The sequence below is a fragment of the Ostrinia furnacalis genome, unplaced genomic scaffold (genome assembly GCF_004193835.3).
Source record: "Ostrinia furnacalis isolate ACB-3 unplaced genomic scaffold, ASM419383v2 OfSCF2054, whole genome shotgun sequence".
In the NCBI taxonomy this organism is placed as follows: Eukaryota; Metazoa; Arthropoda; class Insecta; order Lepidoptera; family Crambidae; genus Ostrinia; species Ostrinia furnacalis.
The window spans coordinates 2,045,638-2,068,987 of NW_021132293.1; the positions used below are offsets into that span (position 1 = coordinate 2,045,638).

The window sequence follows — 23,350 nt, forward strand, 5'->3', positions numbered from 1 at the left end:
TACTATGTGTATTCGAAAGTAAATAGACTTTTATGTGTCATTTAATTGTTATAAGATTAAAATATTATATTGAAATAAAAGGAAATATGCCTGTGTATATAATGTATTATAATGTACCTAAATATACTAAAATATATTAAACAATTTTTAATGATTTTATAATTGTTTCATTATCTCTACTTATCTCCCAGTGTATGTGATGCAGTAAAAGAAAATTAAGAACTCCATAGGTAAAAGTAGCATATTAAAAATAAATTATGAAATAAAATGCAATAAATCAATATAAATGTATATTATTCACGCACTGAGCACAAATTCATCACAGTCTTAAAAACTCAACGTTAAAACTTATTTCTATGATGTAGGTATTTAAAAATCTTAATAACACTATAATATCGAGCCCGATTATTTGATAAACCATTGACATTGAAATAACAAAAATCTAAGTCTACCAAATAAATGGGCTAAAATGTACCTAGAGTCCTAGATATAATTTTTTTTTAATCTCTTAATCAATATTGGTACAAATCCTACATCATTAATATATTTTTTGCTTAATCTAATAACATACATCCTGTATGATTTTAAATATCTGTTTTAAATAATACTTGTGTAAATGATTTAGGATCATTGAGGAAATAAAAATTGTAATACAGGCATGTTGCTGCGAACTAAAGGTCGGACCGCATTTGCGCGGCGCTACGCGACACTACACTCCACGTTCAAAAATTATGATCTCGTAAGCAACTGTGTTGCTCCATAATGCGACATTCTCCATACAAAATGACTGAAAGAATAATTTGACGCTTTGTGTCGCGCCGTGCAGTGCCGCGCAAATTCGGTCCGACCTTTATTAACACACTGTCCTATCATGTACAGAAACTTAAACAGTCTGTCCTATCATGTGATTCAAAGATCTACCTACCTAATACCTATCGATCGTATGAATAAAAGTTACGTGGACTACATAAGACATTTAACTTAAACTAGACGCTAATAACATGTAAATAGTTCACGTATTTTCATCAAAATTATGATTTTTTCATAAGTAAAAATATCGTGGAAATATTCAATCAATAAAAAGAGACGTCTACCACGAAATACAATTATGACAGCTATCGCACGTGACAAGTACCACATTACCCAACTTAACCGACAACGAGTAACCCAGTTGGAGCTGCCGTTGAAATGTCGACACTTTAACATCCGATGAATACTTATGTAAATCGTTTATTGTACCATTTGTATTTCAACCCATACCAACAATACATTTCGTAACCATTCGCAACCGTATTAGCTATGGCAATAATACTCATGGAAAGTTTTACATTAGGTACTTCTGAATGGAAAACAAACTATAAATAATTCAGATAATATTTTTACAAAATAGCTTAATAATAACGTCATGAACGACTTAAAAAATTAAGTACTTTTAGTACCGTTAATCAACACAATACTTCTATATTTAACTATTTATTCGTCTCTCCTTCAACACGTGTCATCTGTTGCCGTTAATTTTTGGCAAGAATAAATAAAAAAACATTGGTATTCTAACACTAGACTTGTCCAATTTCTATGTTTTGACGGGGATCGTTACGGTGACGGCGGTGTCGGTAGAGTTAGTGGAGTTAGCGCTAGGCCTCTTGTCCCGCTCTTCCTCCACGGGAGCTACGTAGTTCCAACTCTGGGTCTCACCAGTCCCGAACAGAATGAAGTACACGGCCGAAGCGATGTACAACGAAGCCCCTGTTATGAATACAGGCCGCCACTCCGCAAACCCGTTCTGGAAACAAAGACAAATGATTAAAAAGTCTAATTGACAAATGTTACCCAAAATTGACCCTAATTGAGCTAGGATACAAAACATTTTTTTTTGAGTCAACCGTCTAAATCGTGTCCATTAACTTATTAACATAAATATGTAAGGAACCCTAAAAAAACCAAATAACTTTTTGCTGTTATTTTTCCTTAAAAATTGCTAAAAGGTTATATCATCAACGATAATCACTTAAAACAGGTAACTTTTCCTTATATGCATGTACACACAGAATTGTTTAGTAGTCTATGTAGGTAATGCTTGTTCCACTAATCACCATGGTATTCACAGAACACTAATTTGATTTTGATTGTTCAATATCAAGGAAGACTTACGCCATCCTTCGTGAAGTGAGCTGTCACTAATGGAGTAACGAATCCAGCAGTGTTGCCGATGCCATTGGCGATTCCGTACAGAGTTCCCGCGAAGTTTGGCGCCAAGTCCTGGTGGTTCACCAAGTTGGTGAGCGTGGCAGCGCCATTGGACCCCATGGAGAAGGTGATGAGGACTATTGAGAGGATCGGCGCGCAGCCCGTGTAGCCTAATGCAATGAGCAGCAAGCCAGGCACCACGTGAGAGAACAGACAGAAGAATTTCCTCATGAATGTCGTGGAGACTACGTTCTGTTTCACGATCCTGAAAAAACAAAAGAGTATTGTTATAGACATTTTTGAAATATAAAGTGTCACAAACAAGTTGCAAAGTAATGCCAAAAGATATGCAAAGAGAAAAGGGTGAGATGCAGAAATTATTCAAGTAGGCAAGAATATAAAATCTGCAGGGCACTAAAACTTCATAAATCTTAAGAATGTATAGAACTCACCTATCTCCAATAGCACCAAAAGTTAGAGAGAAAATCATCCTAGCAAGATATGGCAGCGAAGATAGAGTGCCAGTGGAAGTCAGGTTGAAGCCAAGGGCACTGGAGACGAATTTAGGGGCTGCTGTCATCACGAAGTATAGCCCCCAGTTGCTGCCATAGTGAAGAATCACCATAGCCAGGAAGGGAAGAGAGGTGAAGATGCTTTTGAATGGCGGCACGATCTGAAAAATAGAGTAGATTTTTTATAATTCAGCAATGTTCGGGAAGTTCTTGATCGTTTCATTATTTGATTACTTTTCAGATGAAAAAAATTTCGTTAAAAAATAAGGTCGTAATTTCGTGTTATCCTGTAAAAAAGGAATCTCAACAGTTAACACAATGTAACGTTGTAGTAACAAAGTATAAATAGCAACCATAAACTATTTTAGTAGCCAGAGAATACAATAACTCTAAAATAAACTTGCATGCAAACCTCATAATAACTTTACACTTTGAAACAATGGGTAATCTAGCTCTCAAATAGTAAGAAGTTGTTTTTGTTACAGTCCATTGACTCGCATTTATAAACCTTTCTGACCTTTATCTCAGTGACACAGAAAAAGTTTGCAAAAAAAAAGAAGGATGAATTATGATTGAGACAATAGTGAATTCAGGTAGTTTTACCTCACAATACCTAAATATTTATCAATTGGGCGTAAAATTAGGCTTAACAAAGCTTTTAAAATACTCTCTGTTTGTCTTTCATTTACCTTTGTGTCTTTTGCGCTTTGATGGACTTTGTCACCTAAAGCTTCCAGAATGTATTTCTTTTCGCTGTCCGAAATGCGGGGGTGTTTCACGGGTGAATCATACACCAGTACGAGCCACAGTAGGCACCAAACTGTAGATATAATTCCTGCAAAAAGCATTTTAAGCAATTAGGTATATCGTTATTAAGAGGCTGATTAGTTGCTAATCATTGATAACAATACCGCATACCAAGGCATTTCTCTTGTGACAGCAAACAATTTGTTGTCATGACTTTTACCACTCTATGTTAAAGACCACAGTTACTAAAAAAATTACGAGAGTTATTCGTGCTTGGGGTACAGATGACCAGACCAGACGATAATAAAATACTAAGTCACCTAATTTTATCATTCCAGTAATCACTTTAGGTACTTGGTGATTTACGAATTTGCTAGACCCAGACTCATTTAATTAATTTCCTGTGGTGCAGTATATTTGTCTATTCATGTGATTGATTTTGGAAGTATAATAAGTAATTTAATCACGTTGTCATTTAGCTTTATGCCAATTTAAGGCATGGCATTGAGAGACCCGCTCACCGTTATGCAACGAGCCAGAAGTTTCTCAAATTAAAGAGTTTTAAATATAATTCTAAACTTGCAACGTGACATATATGGAACCAACTGTAACCTTGGTATAGTAGGTAGGTAACTTCCACGTTACACGTTACAGCTATCGTAATATTTAATAACAAAGGCTTAAGAAGATAAGAGCTATTCAAAAGGTTTACCTATATTATAGTTAAGTGTGTCACATCACTCATTCTAAAAAAACTTTGTTCTAAAATTTTCAAACTATACTTACTAAACTATTGTGTATAAAATCTATAGTTTGTAGGTAGGTAGGTTATTTCTGTACACTTTTATGATGACGTGCCTAACTATTCTAAATAATAAAATTTTACTCAGTGCTAAGCTTAATATAGGTAGATTAGTCAAATAAATATTGTCTAATAATACTTAATAGTAAGACAACTAAATACATAAGGTTCTAACTACATACCTGGTATGTAAAACGCATAATCCCAGCCAAATTTCTCGATGAGAGGGCCAGTGAGGGACCAGGTGACAACGGTTCCGATGGCCCCTCCCAGCAGAGCGCTCACGAATTTGCCCTTCTCTTGAGGTGGTGCCCAATGCGCCACTAACGCGTGAAGAGCTGGGAATAAGAAACCCTGAAATAAAGTAAAATCATATTTTTAAGATCTTTATTATTATTAACTGTAATGATCAACATCATGGTCATATTAAGAAGACGTTCGTCTTTTTGTGCTGGCATCGTTTTGGGGAGGAGGTATAGGTATTACTCACTTAAAGTAATAAAATAAGTAATTTGGAGATGTAGGTATTTCATTAATATTTAAATCACATATTTAAATATTTCCAGACAAAACTTGTAAACCCCTTATTATTAGACGTGCAAGACTTTAATAATAATATTTACAAAAAATCCATGGTTAATTTTCCACGTCTAATGTCTAATTAAGGACAAACAATAAATGAAAATTTGACAAAAGCCTCTTTGAAATTCTATTGAAAATCAGGAACCGCTACGGACTAGACCGTGATGGCCAAATTAAAAAGACATAATTACAAAAAATCCAATTAATTTTAAACTTCATTTCATTAATATAAGGCACAAAATTTAAAAAATAAACTATCATTTACAGTAGGTTAATACAATATTTCATGGTAAAAAATATTCTTATCGCTTGGCCTTCGTACACGACGCGACCTGAAATCATTACCTGTATTCATTGCTTTCAATAAAATAAACTATGAGATGCACCTACTCGTAAATTATAAAATTAAATGCGAAACTAGCTAGGATCTTTTTACTATAAAGAAATTTGGGATGATAATTCCCAGCAGAAGGAATTCACCTTAAAGAAGAAAGGGAAAATGTTGAAAATTTATTTGGGAAACCATTCTTTTTCATAATAGCTGTATGATCAATCAATAATCTGAAAACGCAATTCTGATTTTGATTATGAAATTGACTTTGATGCTGAACGCACGCACGATACAAACATTTATTGTCAGATTAGTAATAATGTATGTTTAATATGTTTTCATTTTTATTATCTCCGGGGGATAAGCCCCTGTACACGTTAGTCCTAATATAAATCCACAAGATGTGCATTTTCTTTGCAGATTTTCCTCGCAACGCTAAGATTATTAAGTTTACAAGAAACAAGGTAATTACACTTTGTCTTCTATCTACTTGCTATTAAAACAATCTACGTTGTACTAATATTCTACTACTGCTGACTATTGTGAAACTGATAAGAAGTGTAGGTAAATCGTGCGTATTGCATTCATTTTTATTAACATTTAGTAGAAAAGGCAGAAGAACCTACTTAGAAACTTATAGATGAATGTAATTCTAAATTATTCAAAATGTATCTACGGGTAAAAAATCCTACAATAATAAAATTGTGAAGAATGAAAAGTTTTGAAGAATTTTCACGATTCACGGTGCTTAAATTTTATTTTACTACGTTTAACGTTATAAAATGTAAATAGGAGGATTTCAACAACCATTTTAGCCCTATGTGTTCTATCTTACACATGCTTCAACAATTAGTCATTTTCAACGATATTTCACATATTCGTTATGAAACAGAAAACACCGTTCGTCTTAACTTAGGAAAACAATACAAAAAAATGTAAGGTACAATCAGCTTCAAATAGTTCGTAATTCGTGACACCCAAAGTAACCAAAAAGTTGACAACACAACCTTATTCCAATTGCAACAAAGACGTATTGCAAACTTTTTGGCTACTTTGGATGTCACAAACTATTTGATGCTTTGTAATATCACCATAAAACTTACTGATGCAAGACCGCTAACGATTCTGACAGCGACCAACACCAAGTAGTGGAGACGAGCAGCTTGTGGCGACAGTATCGTCAGTATGGAGGTGACCAGCATAGTGATGAAGACCACCTTCCGAGGGCCCCACATCTCGGCCGCCGTGCCCCCCACCAGACAGGTGACTGCATACCCCCAGAAGTAGCCTGACAAGACGTAGGCTTGCTCCTGAGCTGTCCAGTCGAAGGTCACCACGTTTTCAGGCTGTAACAAATTCAGTAAATAAATTTCAACTTTAAATAGGTACCTACTTCTTTCATGCAAACCTTTAAAATCCCTCTATGGCTTGGACTGTAATAATAATGTTTTCTTTTTTTGTTCTTGACTATTGTTTTACTCGTAGTTATGAACAATGATAATATCTACGTAACATCCTTATGTGTAGATACAATAATTGATTAACATAATTTTAGTTCCTATTATGGTATAGGTACTACCTATAGTTTTCCTTATAAAGAAGAAATAATCAATCAAAGATTACTCTAGTAAATTAAAATCACTGAAAAATCTTCGTACTCGTGTTATAGAATTGGGTAAATAGGAAGTATTTTTTTAGCTTGTTTTTATCCTAATTGAAAATGAATTGAAAAATCGTGGAATAGTATTGAAATAACTTAATTTAGATCTAGGTCTTCTTAATAATGAACCGTAACACATGCGGTGCTGACCCATGCTGTGCAAATGAAGAAAACTCATTTCTTTTGTGTCTTACAGGTATATAGGTACTCGTTAATTATATAAGATTCAACTGTGCAAAGTTTACGATGCATGTGAGCGCAAAACCCACAAGTGTCCAAATAAGAAACGAAAGTAGGTATTGGCAGAAAAAATACTATTTAAGTTTTTTCCAAATTAAAAAATACAGTTGTCTCTATCTATACGTATAAATGAAACTGTTAAGTACACTGTTTACGAGAAATTCTGGGTTGAAAAATATGTACATTTTCATTAACAATAGATACTTTACATACCGACTGAGCTATTTACATACAATAATCAGAATGCTCGCAATCTTCGAACATTCCCACGACAGACGACAGGCATCCTTACATATTTTCTGAATTCATTGACATCTCAAACGTGTTATGTACCTACTCGCATTTGTCATGAAAATTAATAGTTTCACTTGATTTTAGTTTCGTCTCACCGCAAGAAACAACAATTTAAACAAGTTAAAATACGACAATATTGTTCATAAAATGTATTAAGAAAATGTAGCGATCGCTAACGCGTAGGTACGAGAGGTTTTATTCGTGGTAATGTTTAATTCATAGGTAAAAAGTTGTTTTTAAAGAGATTATGGGGAAAGGGAATTTTCAGCAGTGGACATCCTATAGCTGAAAAAATTATTGACGAAAGAAAATTTGAAAATTTTAATAATGTACTTATTGGGTGAAAGAAGGGCCGCAAATATTCGATCACTTTTCAGAGTTGATACTTAGATAATCCTTCAAGGTAACTCACATTTGTAGTGAAAACCTATATACATATTTAGATATTTTTATCGTCTCATCGATCACGAATTCACGAACTTCCATTCCATTTATTACCACCAACAAACCTGTTTACAATCAAAAACAAAAAACAGGTGTGGTAACATTACAGTATCGCACTTCCTAAAAACACAAGTGAGTTGCATTACATGAAGGACAGAAGACAATGGCTGTATTTCCGCGCCAATAGACATAAGCAGTTATGTAAAAAGAGAAAATTAATGCCATGTGTTGTTGACTCATAATAATCACGTTGCAATAAAAGATATTCAGGTTTCAGCGAATCATTAGAGACTTTCAAATTGAACGTTTTTAGCAAGACCTGTCTAGGTTGATTGATATCTAATTGAAATTCTTATTCTAATGCAGTTGAACAATTTTCCGTGTGTGTGGTCCTGCAAACGGATGACTAACGTCTCAAAACATCTTTTCGAAAGATCCCTTATTGGTTTACGAAATTGGCGAAGACTATTGTCTGTATAATGTAGAGTTGATAGTGTTACCTGTCGTGGTCGGCGTGTCACCACGAACGCCGTCTCGTTGTAGAGGGCGCTGTCATTCGTCACGATGGCCTCGCACTGGCTTTTCACTCTGCGGAACGAAACACAATCGTTGAATTGCATTGCATACCTAGAATACCTACCTAACTTACGAATATTGTTGGTGTAAGTACAACTAACTCTGAGTTGCGCTGTCGAACTTAAACTATATCAAACGTCAAACTCCATACAAAAACGCCGGAAGTTATAGTTACTACGGTTAAAATTAAGGTGATGCAACTCAACCTAAGCATTACATTGCCCACAGGTAAAGGCGTAATTTTTGTGTAGTTTTGGATGTTTGGAAAGACAGAAGCTACCTACTTATTTCAGAGATTACTTTGCATACTAACAAACTACTATTTACTTCTGTATCTCATTAAAGTAACTTGTAAATACTGGAAAAACTGATAAATTTTATCAGCAAGTAAAATGTTTTGACTCGATATCGGTTACATCATTGTTAAAGTTTGATAAAAAGTATTGCGTTAAGATTAAATTGCTCTTGTGATAAAGCGAGATGAATGACAGATGATAGAGGCCGACTCAAGCCACTTTTCACCACCCCTTGTGAAGAAAAACAATCGATTAACAAAGTGTCCCGTGGCAGACTAGGAATGCAGAGCGAAAACATGCGATATTTAGATAAATATGTAGATACATAGAAGTGGAATGTATGAAAATATATCAGGAATATATGAAAATATATCATAATAACTCAAAAAATATCAGGCATGCCTCGGTTTTTCTGATAAGTCCCACAGATGACCTTTCACCATTTCTTCTTCATCTTCTACATCGTCTTCGTTCTTTCGCTTTTTTTTTAATTGTTCTAATACGAGTAAAGTCAAGTCACTATTCCTGATCCTGAGATACCATTTTAAATGCTGACCAAGTCGCATTCTACAATTATCCGCTAATATGCATAGTAAGGCGATTATCACACGGCACCGCGCTCCGCCGCGGTCCGCGTGGCGACATAATATTATAACGAATCCCGCACGCAAACGCGTTGTCAGCATGAAGCTAAAGATAAAAGGTTGTCAGTGTGTTGTGCCGCGCGTGTTTTCTTTACAAACTGAGGTACTTGCATATAATGATTAAATCTGTCGTCCCGCGTACCGCGGCGGAGCGCGGTGCAGTGTGATAATCACCTTACTGATGACCTAAAGTGTTACAATTTTGTGAGATAAAGTAATATACAGTAGGTATGATTGAAAGAAACCGATAAGTATTGGCGTTTTTATCGAACTGATAATGTCAAATTCAACTTAACAGAATTGTTTTCTTTTGCTAATCTATACTTGAGAGGAGACACTTAACATGATCGATAAAACTGCCAAAAACCGATTTCGTGACCTTTTCAGGTATTTGATATTGAATAACTTTTTTGTACAATTGCGATCGTAGATTTACAAAAGTAATTAGTTATTTATTTTAATTGGACTACTTCTCCGACATCGAAGTAGACAAGCTACTTACAAATTCCAAACTGCTTATCCGATCCATGTAAGATATTTTAAGGTGCTAAGTGTAACATCAGAAAAATATAAGTTTGTAGTGACATAGCTAGGTAGCATAATAAATAAATAATCTCGTGTTTTGTCGCGACTTAAATAATTTCCGGTAGTTAATAAAACATTACTCCAACTCATCGTTATTACCACGCCATATTTGATTTAGGCATTAATTGAAGGATGGACGCAAACTGCGTCATTATGTGCGAGATGCGGTGCAAAAGGTCATAAGGTCTTGGTAACTAATTGGACCTATAGTTTATATCAATGGAAACTGTAAATTTTTCATCAAACAAGACTAATTAACATTGATACTGACCCATCTATATAACTTAATATTTGAGTGAACGCACCCTGATTGTAAAGTGAATTTTGATGTAGAGAATATTCAGACGTTTAAATCTTGACTAGCTTTTGCCTGCGGCTTCACCCGCGTGAAACACAGTGTCACAGATCGTCATACATTATATAATATGTTATTCTAAGTCACACACACACACACACACACACACTAATACACAACACATCTACACTTTTACACACAACAGCACACACCCTACATCCATCCCTGATGCCTTTTCGTCTTCTGTGTACTTTTCATATTTTCGATTTATTGGTTCCTTAAATAACGCTTCAGCTTAGCCGTACTTAATTCTACCTGTTAATCGTTATTCTCTCCTCCACAGGACAGGCAATGCCTAGTGTGGAGGTCTGTCTTTTAGTTATTGTATTGTTTGATTCTGGCAATAAATATTTTCATTTTCATTTTTCATTTTCATTTTTTTCATTTTCAAGTTATAAACAATAATACTGTAAAGTTTCATCAAAATCCATTCGCAGTTTTAGCGTGAAAGAGTAACAAATATCCAGACATCCATACAAACTTTCGCATTTATAATATTAGTAGGATTCAGTTGATTTTAATCATCTCCAACATTTTAATTTATTTGATGTTATCAGTTGCAAGATTTACCACTTTTGGCCCTCGTGAAATTCAGTCTCTCACAGACCTTCTCTTACAAAAGCCTGTCCTAAGTTTTTCCCTGGGTTTCAAAACTATCTGTAATAAAATTTCATCCAACTAAGGCCCAGAACAGACGGTGAAACACAACTGCAACGAAACTGCAACTGCTAGTTACTTTTGAGTTGCAACTAAGTTTCTGCCATAGCGTCCGTTGAGAGACCACACATGACGCGACCAGTTTGAAACTTTCAGTTTTAGTTTCATTCATAAGAATCATCAGAAAGTTGCAGTTTCGTTGCAGTTGCGTTTCACCGTCTGTTCTGGGCCTAAGTGTGAATTAATCACAGAATGCAACGACATGCAAATATGAGCGTTTATTGTCGGAATTCATTTGAAGTTATGTTAAGTTATGCGTGAAAATGTAACAAGACAGACAGATATAATTACTTAGTTACTCGTAATTTATATGTAGCGAATCGTATGGTATCAGGATAAGTAGGTACATATTTACTGTTACAATTACAAATAAATAGTTATAAGAACAAAAAGTATTCCCATTGTCATTAGGTAATTTACAATACAATTCTAAACAGAATTTTAATCTTTGAGAGTTATTGAACAAAATTGGCCACGGTTGGTGTCGCGTGCGCAACGAAAGAAGCACGGTCACGTGGGTAGCCATGACTTTGGTGACGTCACCTTCTTCCAAGTATCAACAAAGTACCTAAGCATCAAGTCATAAAGCTGAAAAATTAAGGGGCGTATGAAACGAAGCTCAAAACCTTATTAAAACTTTTGTAACCTGTGTTTGTAATATGAACCTATCACAAACTTAAACCAACCTAATCTTGAATGAAGGTTCATAGTTACATAGTGTCGTACATTTATAAAGCAAGGAAGCTGATGCTCGTGAGAAAGGAATCAATCAGAAGCAACCAGTTTTGTACAGGCACATGAAACTAAACCTAATAGAAAATAAGGGTGAAAACCAAGTATAATTGAACTAAGCTGCAACAAACTATACATACAGGGTGTGGTAAAATAATTTCCATCTCAGGGGTGGTAGTATACATGACACTGATGCCAAAAAAAAATTAAATTTTCATGGAAAATTCCATGAAATCAGGAAAATGGTATTATTACGCGGGCGAGCTATCGGTCAGTCTCCCCGCTCTCCCGGGGCGGCAGCCGCATGTATTCGGTGGTGTAGCGGGGTACGCGGGGGTGGTGCGGGCGGTAACAAGTGCTGTCTCGAAAGTTTTAGGAGATGTTTGTACAAGGTTTTTTACTAATAAAGTAATAGTTAAAATTGTATTTATATATTTTTTGTAATTACTTTCATGTGTACTACCATCCCTGAGATGGGCGTTGTTTTACAAAACCACACCCTGAATAGAGCATGTTTTAATCTATGTACCTACTAGTAGTTTGTACATAAATGAAGGAATGGGAAGATGGTGTAAAATAATAACAATAGACCGGCGATTTTTTTTAGTTGTCTTAATTTAAATGTAAGCAGGATCTAATTAATTTTAAAGTTTCGCGTTGCATAATTGAATAAAACCTGTTTAAATTAATTAAAGGAAATTATCTATCAATCAAACTCATCAGTGTTGTTTTTGCTGGAACAATCAATTACTTGCTAGCTAATCGCACATGTCCACGCACTCTACAATAAGTTTTCATACATCATCAACAGTCATACAGAGTTTTTATTAGTGGAACAGGATTAAGCCGTTATGAGAACGAATTACAGAATCCAGCTTACAAGACGACATACAAAAATAGATGAAAAAAGTTTGAATATTCCGTATGATTGACCATGACATAGTTTTTAGACATTTAAGTATTCATTTTCCTCACATTGATGACTTTATTATATATTTTACGTCAATAGCACATCAGACTATATTTTATGTTGCAAAAGCGCACCTATTTCAACTACTTAGGATCTAGCATCCTTAGCTTGCTGAAGCATCGCCTAATCTACTTCGAGTGTGTCAAATTAATTACCTACAGATACATAACATCCTCAACCAGATTGCCGAAGAAAATTACTAGTTTTTATTGCTTAACGAATTCATAGGAACAGCTTTGTATGGTAAGTGATACAACTGTATTGAATTGCTTCTTTATCGCAGTGTACTCTGTAATCTGTTTGTCTCGATGCTTCGAGATATGAGAAATGCTGGTTGCTGGTAGGGCACAAAAAAAATTTGATCATGTTGGCTCCTTAAGAGCGGATTTGACCAAAATACTAATAAATAATACTTTAAAAAAAATTTTTGATATAAGAATAGAGAGTCATTAAACTTACGACGTGGCATTTTTGTTGTCGGGGACCATGGCGATGATATTGACGCTCATGTTGACCCTCATCATGTAGTTGACCCAGCACGCGAAGAACATCATGATCCCCACTACAAGCCGCGCCGGTATGGCATCTGAAACAAATAATTAAAAGATTTTCAGATTTTTTGCAAACTATTCTAATATTTCCGTCGTCTGTCCTTCAAGGATCTTAAAAGCTATCGATTAAATCCTCCACAATTTAACTTTTATTACTACGTATAAGTTAGTAATAAACATTTATTCGACTCCAACCCAGAAGGTACGTCATCATGCAAAAAACTTTAACATGTTGAATGTTGGTTAGCCTTACACGCCTATCTGTACTAATACGCCTACCTATAAATAATTCTCACAAATGACGTCATCCTGCTATAATTGCGTATTAAATCTTGTTAAATTTTTGAACAACAAAGTATTCATAAAGTATAAAGTTGGCGAAATAAAACAATTAGATGACGGGCCAAGGAAATATGAGTTCTCGTCGCTCCTAAACGTAAGCCTTATGATATTAATCAGCATAAATCGATCCAAGCTTTTCCTGTTTTTCCTTCACTAAAATCTACTTATAGAGCAGCACGTATTCAAATGAATAATTATAGATATTTTTTTCCCAGTAGGTACGTACGTACATAGCCTTACAAATTAGGGGTAATAAAGAAATCGTGATAAAACATCTCAAATTACACATATTACTCAATGCGGACGAAGGTGATTTAATTAGGTATCTATCTAGGAAACATCACCAAGAATAGTAATAGGTAGTATTGTATTCTATGGCACAGTTATTAATGTAGAGTTTTATTTACCAGGAAATTCAGTGCAGAGATTATAAGATTTATAAGTAGGTATCACCATCACAATGCGTGTTATAATATCAAGTTTGTATCTCATTGGAATTATGCGAGTTTTTGCTTATTTCTTCCTTAACCTGTTTTGAGTCTGCATACTCTTTTTGTTTTGTTTTGCGTCCGATGTTCTCTACAGTGTCGAGTGGAGTGGTTGGTGAACTAGCTGTCATTGACCTACACACATCGAGGAACTAAAGACGCGTATTTGCTTCAAGCAAACACATAGCCGGACAGACGTAACCACTCGCGCAGAATGCACGACCTCCTAGGAGATTCGCGGAAGAACACTTTCCAATACAATGTCAATAAATGGCAGACGGATAAACACCGGTTGACATGCACCCAAACCACATTATGACATATTCTAATTATGTGCCCAAACTATCAACTTGTAATTTATGCAAAAAATTACATGCAAAAACAACTTTGTCTGTGTTTTTGTGACGCCTTCGCTGAACAAAAAGAGATTAAACTCAAATGTCAGTTGTTTTTCAAGGAAATAGTAGTTACATAGTAATATTTTTAGGCTACTCGTAGAATCTAATTAATTATTATATTGGCGCTGCTAGACCGAAATTAAGGCGGACGAAACCGCGCGCAGAAGTAATAGAAAAATAATATTAAAACAAATTGAGGTGACGCGAAAGCGAAAGCCTTTTAACTATATGCTCGAACTAGTTCACCGGCCTGAGGTTGTCGCAAGATGCAAGTGAAATCAATCAAGCTGACATCGAAATTATGAACACCGAATCGATTAAGCTGAAGAATTTTTAATTAGGGACGAACAACTCGTTGTAAAGCTGTTTTGTTTTGACGATGACATTAGTTGGGATTCCCTCCGTCCATCTGATACTAAAAACTTGTTTTGCATATTATACTGCGACTGGCATTAATATACCCGAAGGCCGCGGATTTCATTTACGTAGAAGAGGTGTGTCTGTGAAGCAATGTGAGAATCGTCAAATATTAAATCTGTGAGTTGAGTTGAGGTTGGTAAGATGACCTCTAGTTTTGAAAGAGTACATTAACGAGTTGTATTTAATGTAAGTATAGTGTTTTACGATCATTGGCCTAGCCACTGCTATTGACGAGTAGTTAAAGAGAAGGCTATTGCTAATTACTTAAAACAAAATACGAAGCTTAAAAAAATAGTGTATCTCTTATGTAGTAAGATAATATCAATATACTAGCCAAAACACAAACGGAAACAATGATTTTTCATGTTGCAGTTTCCTGTCGCAGAGAACATACTTTTTCAAGTTACAGATCGTGGGTTCAAAGTCAGTTGATTTCCGAAAAACTCATTTATTTCGAAAACTGAGGCACTACAGGAATGCATTTGTGAATTGAATTTAACCGCCTCTGTGGTCTAGTGGTTAGACCACCTGCTTCAGACGCAGAGGTCCCGGGTTCGATTCCCAGTGGGGGCAGATTTTTCTGTTCGGTTTGGTTGGTGGTAGGGCTTGTTCTAAGTCCGCCTGGCTAGCNAAAAAAAAAAAAAAAAAAAAAAAAAAGAATGGACTAGAAAAAGAAATAGAGTTCACCGATAGAATATATAATTTATTTTCCTTTGTTATTCTCATAAAATCTAGTGACACTGGCTGTTATCGCTACCAGTGTTAACTGCATACCTGCGTCAGACATAATTGCACAAATATCAAACGTAACTACAATAATAATCATAAAAATGTATGAAACGTTAATTGTTGGATACGGGTACAAGCACGTCCAAGTCAGAATGGGAGAGTCAATAGTTAAAATTCGATAAACCAACTGTAATTATGAAGTTGTTGTGAACTTAGTCCTGAATAATTTCTAGACTCTGCGAGAATAGAAACAAGCATGCAAACAAATGAAGTCTAAGGCGGAGTTGCACCAACTTATTTTAACCATAACAATAACAAAGGTAAAGTAAGATGGTGCAACTCAGCCTAAAAATTTTGCAACTGAAACTTACCTACTTATTTTGATTTGATAATAACTATATTGAGAATACTGAACTTAGTAAATTCGCTGAGTTTCATCACCAAACTTTAACCGTAACTTTAACGATAACCGGTGCTGTTTGACCTATTTTTGACGTTTGTTGTTATAGTTAAAATAGAGATGGTGCCTTATTGATTGATGCAATTTTTTGGTAGAACATTTAGCATCCACATTAGGATCAGACTCTACATTTTTGTTAAGATATATAAAATGCTATAGTCTTTTGTACATTACATCAATATAATCCAAACTAAGGTGTTAGTGATTGACCATTGCAGAAAAGTTCGGAGTGCGTGTGCGCAATTGAATAAGATAGTTTGAGTTATTGGCAAACTCGGCACGCCACTAATGAGCGACGACCATTTGCGTAACGGTGCGATGTTGGGGCAAATGCACACTGACCGATCTAGCTAATGCATCTGGTGCCTCCTCTAGACAAGCTGCAGAGTAATTCCGAATCCGAATCGTGACAGTTGTTATTCCGAAATCACTTTGCTCCAGCGTTTTTATGAACTTCGCTCCGTGAAGCGATTTCAAAATTAAAACTGTCACGTTTTGTCGGATTCAAATGGTAGAAAATTAAGACTCACTTGTCATCTGCAATATACGATGACGATAGTAACTCCTAAAAAATCTGTCAGGTCTTCATTCTCATTTCAGTCCACCCCCAACACAACTGTAATAATAACAATATTGTGAAAGTTAACGAATGAGAAGTAAGTAATGCTAGTTTCACTGGGACAACTAATGAGAAAATAATAAGAACCTCGCTAGATTTCGACAGTATTTATGAGTGTTATACTTGTCTCGACCATATCCTCTATTTTTTATGCCTTTGCCTTACTCAGTCATGCAAAAACAAAAAAAAAACAAAGCAATAACAATTGCACTTTTTTTGTCCTTGTGGACATGCCCCAATCCTTGCCTGGAAGTTCCGACGTACGGTGAAAGTGCAAGAATGCAGGCTCCGCCGCGCGGCGCCACTCCCGGCGCCTCGCCGACGACCGATCCAGGTTTTTACACTCATAACACTTATTTACAGTGTCATTACACTTATTTTATTTATAGCACCGCAATAAAGATCATTTATAAAGTTGCTGGGCTAAATAAAAACTTGAAAGTATGCTGAGAATCTCAACGGATAATGAGCGACATTCGAGGGCCGGAGTCGATGACAGCTTTTACTGAAGCTTTCAGTGCTTTTGAGAAGGATTAAGTAATTATGAAAATTGTATCTCTTATTTATCTTTATGGGGTGCATGCCCTACGACAACATGAAATAGCTTCGGGGTATTAATGTGTCACACGCTTGTCCCACTTCCAGATCACACGTTAAAGTTGACACAGCTTGTGTGGGCGTGACAAAGCCGTCTCCGATGCAGATAACTCTACAAGCGAGCGCTGAACTTTGGGATGACTAAAGAGGGTACTAAACACTAACGGGGCAGCCTACTTACGGGTACCAATGACCATTACAGACAATCTATCGCGTATTCATAATTTTACATTTGCTGCTTACGCATATAACCTAAATGACTATGAAGCTTACTTAGAAGCCAATGAAAATTCATATTTTAAGTTTTAGAATGATATGGATATTGTTACACTACCATCCTGACGTAACAGCTACGAGTAACTCGCTGCAATGCAACTAACAGCCAACTGCGATTAATGCACGAAACTGTGGATGACTTCGTGAAAACCATCATAGAATATGCTAGAATTAACTGCACAGTTACTAAAATGAGCTACTTTGAATACTTATAGCCTGCTAAATACGATATAGTGCTAAGAACTGATAAACATCATCATAAACCTCAGCCTAAGCCAGTTCACTGGCCTAGGCATAGGTGACATAGGCCTTCCCCAATTAGATATGCGCCTTTTTACCCTTATTTTGCTTGTTGCATCCAGCTTCTTAAGCAAGACGTCGACTCTACGTAGCTGGAGGGCTACCAACTGTTCTACGCTTGCTACTAATTACTGTAAGATAATTAACTAAGTACACAGGTATTTTTTCGTCTCTGTCAAGTCCATCGTCATACCATTATCATCTCCGTTCCATCTTTTAAACTGGTTCTTCTTATGATTTTAAGTTAATGATACTACTTTATTTGAAGAAACAATTTTTTAAGTTAAGTTGATTGGTATTACCCTTCTTATCTAAGTAAAAGATTAATTAGTGGTTACTTTTAAGCAAGTTTGCTGATCATTTTGCCTAGCAGGTGTATGTTTGACTTCGTGCATGAGGCCAGGGATGGCTACAATATTCAACTATTCAACCAACGACTGCCAACACAAACATGTTATTGTGCTCCTCAGTGCGCTGAATCGTAACATCGGAACTATGCGTTTCACGGTTTTGTCAAGGTCGACCTGACAGCATGACAATCAAACGACTCAATAGGGGCGTGTATAATAGCTCCCATACAATGGTCTCGCTGTACCACCACATTGTTGGAACCTTAAGCTGTCATTAAACTTGGAAGTACGAAGTTACATCAGTCTGGAAACATACAGAGGCAACAATTACGAACTGGTTAAACAATACAATACTTCCCCGTGTATCTGTTTCAAAACAACATCAATATCTACAACAGCGTAATCTAAAGTTACGTTATCATCTCTCCACTACCGTTTAATAACAAAAATCATATGGGCAAATACGCATCTGCGATAAAAATCTTATAAGATAGTACGCTGATGTTTAACCTAGGTAGGTACATAAATTACTACATATTACAGCATTGCTATAATGTAAAGTAAATATAAATGTTAAGTCATGTAAACATTCATCTAGAGACTATAAGGCTAGTCAGATAAGAAATAAAAAAGTTTAACACTCTGAAAGTGCTGAAAGTCTGTAAGTTTCGTTTTAGGTACTTATGTGGGTGCTTTTTAAAGGCCAGCTTGTTGAAAATAATGGAATGCCATATATTTATTTTTAACTTTTGCAAACCATAATTACTATAATCGCAAAATGGGTCATTTCATGAACTTAGGAAGGTACGAGATAAACCGAATTATATAGATAACCGAATTAATAATAAATATTTTCTAAGATAACCGTTGCCAAATTATTAACATGTTATTCATAAGCGTTTAGCATTTTGATGGCCATCAAAACAGGTTTACATAATGCAGAGATGGTATCACCAGATCGAATGTAAACATTAAGTTTAAATGCTTGACCGTCAGAATAAGGAAAAAAGCGCGCACTTCAATAATAATATGGCGCCTATCACTGAAACCCTATGGTTGTAATTTAAAACCAAAGGCCTTTTATTTTCCATTGGCCTCCAATGTCCGGTCATAAATATCATCTTCTTCTTCTTTCTTTGGTTTATGGCGATGAACTTAAAAAATGATTCAATAATTACTTGTAAAGTCAATGTCATAAACGTTAAAATAAAAATATTTTTTATTAAATCATCAATTTGCTTATTGTGGTTAGTTAATTAAAATCCGCAATCCATCCTTTCTCTTTATCGTATATTATGGCCTTCGAAGCTTCCATATTTTTTCAGGTTGATTCAATTCCGCAATGCCCTTACCAAAGTTGTAACAAACAAAAATGAACACTATAACTGCCCCATCTATGAGTAGAACCTTATTTCTAAGATTTGTAACAAAATAATTTGTAAAATTAATTACCAAGACGACTTTTTAAAAATAAGTATTATACAATTTTAATTAAATATATATTTACTCGTATCTTTTGACGTAGCGCAGATGGAGTTACGCAAATAATGTTAGGTATACGCATTTTTTGTAAATACAGTGTGAGTCACGTTAAAGTGTACATATGAAAATACATGAAACTAGACCTATTTTTATCGACAAAAAAGAGGTCAAAAAATTTTTGAGATTTTTTTTAATTTTTTTATAGAATTTTTTTTCTTCCAATTACTTATTGTAAAGAAAACGTAATAACTTTTAAACTAAGCGGTATATCCTGATAAAATAAAAACAGTAATAATGCTAAATAACAGGCGATACTAAAAAAATACATAAAAGACACAAAAAATGACAACAAATAATAAAAAATGATACTTTTTGAAAAAAATCTGCTTAAAAATTCGTGTTTTTTTGGTTATTTTATAAATTTCTCCAAAAAATGCCCCTATAACCGGTGGTTTTTATTACTTTGTATTATTTTCTATCGTATTATCTTTGTAAAACCAAAAGTCGCATGTCTCTATCCCTATCACAACATTTGCTATGATCGTTTGAACTAAGCCTCTCCGCGCGCGCCATTCAACGCTTCGTTAACAACAAAACTGAAAATGGCTCTAGATTTGTAATTTTGATAAAGACAAGTTAGATTTCAAATAAAAACAAAAGATTTCGAAGTAAAATAAGCATTTTAGTTAAAATTAAAATTGTCTCTACCTATAGCGGAGAAAAATGTGGTGGCAGGCCTTTGTTCAAACGATCATAGCAAATGTTGTGATAGGGATAGAGACATGCGATTTTTGGTTTTACAAAAGTAATACGATAGAGAATAATAAAAAGTAATTAAAACCATCTGTTATAGGGGCATTTTTTGGAGAAATTTATCAAATAACCAAAAAAATACGAATTTTTAAGCAGATTTTTTTCAAAAAGTATCATTTTTTATTATTTGTTGGCATTTTTTGTATATTTTATGTATTTTTTTTAGTATTGCCTGTTATTTAGCATTATTACTGTTTTTATTTTATCAGGATATACCGCTTAGTTTAAAAGTTATTACGTTTTCTTTACAATAAGTAATTTGAAGAAAAAAAATTCTATAAAAAATTAAAAAAAAATCTCAAAAATTTTTTGACCTCTTTTTTGTCGATAAAAATAGGTCTAGTTCCATATATTTTCATATGTACACTTTAACGTGACTCACACTGTATACGAGTATAACCTAGGAATAAAAACTAAATGCACTTTTAATGTAGATCACGTTCCAATTATGTACTAGGTTTTTCCTTGGGGTTATTCTAATTGATTCTCCTATAAAGCTAAAGCTAAAGCTTTCATGAAAATTACATTTTGTTCCAGAAATCAGCCTATCGGTAAACAATACGTTAATTAGTGTTTAGCGTGAATATAATTATTTAAAAAGAAAATCATAATTAAGTACGTTACTTTAAGTTGGTATTAACACCGTTAAAAAAGTGACTCTATATTATAAGGAACACTCTACAATCCAATTTGTAAAACGTATTTACTAAGTAGGTTTCAATGGACATCGGCCTAGGAACATAAAACTGGGGTACATAAGCACTGCATCCCACATAGCTTAGTTTTAGCTCCCGGTATCTGTCCGGCATAGGTAGACACTTTAGTAATGTCATAGCTGAACCTGTATACTGTCTTACTCAAAATATTTTCTAAATTATAAATGCCACCGCAAGAAAATCTAATAAGTCATTTTAAAGTAGTTATCTTAATGAGACACAATCATCTGACTCCGGACTATTTTGGGATTACTCAGACAAGAAATACCTAGGTAACTTAGGTATTACCTAAGTATATCTGTTTCAGAGACACTTTGACATTGTTATATGTACCTACCTACCTATATGCTACAATAGCCATGTAAGTAAACATTGTACACTCTCTTTCTATCAATGTAATTAATTTGATACGCAAACAAAAGAAAACAAAACACTGCGTAACCATTCACCTGTCGAACGAATTGCTAAGGTTATTATTATTTGTGATATGTAAACTAGTCACAGTTGGTTTATTTTTTACTATTGTACTTATAATAACCAGAATCTTTTTTTTTTAATTACAAACGCAAACTTACAATGTCTTTATAAGATGCCATAAAAAAGTTAATTGCGGCGTTCTAATCGTTTGTAAAGGTGCTATCAAGGATTCGCGAATTAATTTACACTTACATGTCCTTTTGTTTAATAAATGTTTATTTTCAATACTTACCGAATGCTTTAATGTGTAGTTTCATTTTGTTTTAACGCGAGTGAACACAATACCCGCACTGCGGATCCGCGCGAACCGTGAGACGTGATCGCGAGTTGCGCGCGCGCCTGACTTTCTGCGACTAAGGCCTCGCGCCGTTCAAACATCCGATCGTCAATGAACATTATCGAGGCAACTTAACACTATCTGCACAGTAGCCTGCCACCTTTCCTTTCTCTTTAAAATAATTATACTAGTTTCACACATACTTTATTTCAATTAAGCTTACCTACTGATACCTAACTTAATTACGTATAGGAATCAGCTTAAAGCTTATCTTGTCTCTTCATCTCTTTCTAGATCTTTCGACCTAAGGTTAATTACACTGTAGAAAATAAAATAAGATGGTATGCCTACCTACTCTTAGGTACCTAGGAAGCAATAAGCATATTGAAAAAGTTTTTAACAAAACATTGCGGAATCAATAAGAAAAATATACCTAAACTAGGAAAATACTTTTCCAGAGATTGTGGCCCTACCTATACATTATGGTCCCGTAGACTTATTGTAGCATTTTCATTAAGTGCTTAGGTACAGCAGGTAGTCTAGATACCTACCTAGTAGGTATTTATTTAGGAATCTACTGAAATCTTGCAGACGCGAAAATACCGAAATGTATTTTATAATAGCACCAACCCAAATAAAATATTTTAATAAAAATTCAACTCAAGAACTTGGATTAAAGTCGTTATCGTAGCTTTCCTTCAACAAATCGGATGTAGACGTTTTCCCGGATGCATTTCTATAAACTCCCCAAATCAATTCTGTTCGGCATAGTCTTCTATCGCAATAGATGAGTGTTTTCTTATCTACAGTTAGATGACGGCTCTCAGTAGCCAAATACATTGCGAGTATAAAAACAACTTTGGCCTAGAAAGGATAGTTACGAGTAAGTAGTTTTCCGAAGGTCGCAGTCCAATGGACTCGGTAGAGATAAATACGCGTGTGCTTTTGTTACATTAGATTTTAAACTAAAAATAAATCGTTTCAAATTATGATGATTTTCTCATTATCGAACGTAGGCTAATAGTTCCGTACATCCGGAGCTCAACAATTAGGTATAATACAAACCCTCATTGTAATACAATTGAAGTTCTGGAATCTTTTTTCTTTAGAAGACTGATACAGAACGTTAAAGCTAATTTGAAAACTTTTTGCGTTTTTGTGAACAACCAACCGGTTTTTGTTGTTTCATACTTTTTTACAATAATTCGCAGGTTTATAATGATTTACCTACTTATTTGGAACATCCTAAGTAGTAAGAACTTCTAATGCAATTAATGAGAGGAACATTTTATACCTACTTAAAGCCTCAACAACGATGACAGTAAATGATGATAAAAAAAATAATTGTATTTTTTTAGAGATATACATATAAATAAATAAT

At 34.7% G+C, this 23,350-nt stretch overlaps 1 protein-coding gene across 2 annotated transcripts; it reads right to left on the reverse strand.

Annotated features, from left to right (window-relative positions):
- Positions 1 to 277: 277 nt before the first annotated feature.
- LOC114354560 (putative inorganic phosphate cotransporter) lies at positions 278 to 22,062 on the reverse strand. 2 transcript variants are annotated; one of them, XM_028306987.1, is made up of 9 exons: positions 21,925 to 22,062; positions 13,134 to 13,260; positions 8,300 to 8,387; positions 6,265 to 6,507; positions 4,431 to 4,602; positions 3,389 to 3,534; positions 2,640 to 2,860; positions 2,152 to 2,452; positions 278 to 1,783 (listed from the first exon to the last, which is right to left on the reverse strand). In XM_028306987.1, exons 1-9 carry the CDS (start codon positions 21,947 to 21,949, stop codon positions 1,574 to 1,576), a joined length of 1,533 nt encoding a protein of 510 aa, XP_028162788.1. In that variant the 5' UTR covers positions 21,950 to 22,062; the 3' UTR covers positions 278 to 1,573. The 2 variants fall into 2 exon arrangements, with proteins under 2 accessions (XP_028162788.1, XP_028162789.1); XM_028306988.1 differs by lacking the exon at positions 21,925 to 22,062 and adding an exon at positions 16,593 to 16,614.
- Positions 22,063 to 23,350: the final 1,288 nt, after the last annotated feature.

Coding starts and splice junctions, on each gene's coding strand:
- LOC114354560 (XM_028306987.1), bottom strand. CDS start 21,949: ATGAAACTACACATTAAAGCATTCG. Junction 3,535..4,430: donor TTATGCGTTTTACATACCAG/GTATGTAGTTAG, acceptor TGCTTTTTGCAG/GAATTATATCTACAGTTTGG. Junction 2,861..3,388: donor AAAGCGCAAAAGACACAAAG/GTAAATGAAAGA, acceptor TCTATTTTTCAG/ATCGTGCCGCCATTCAAAAG.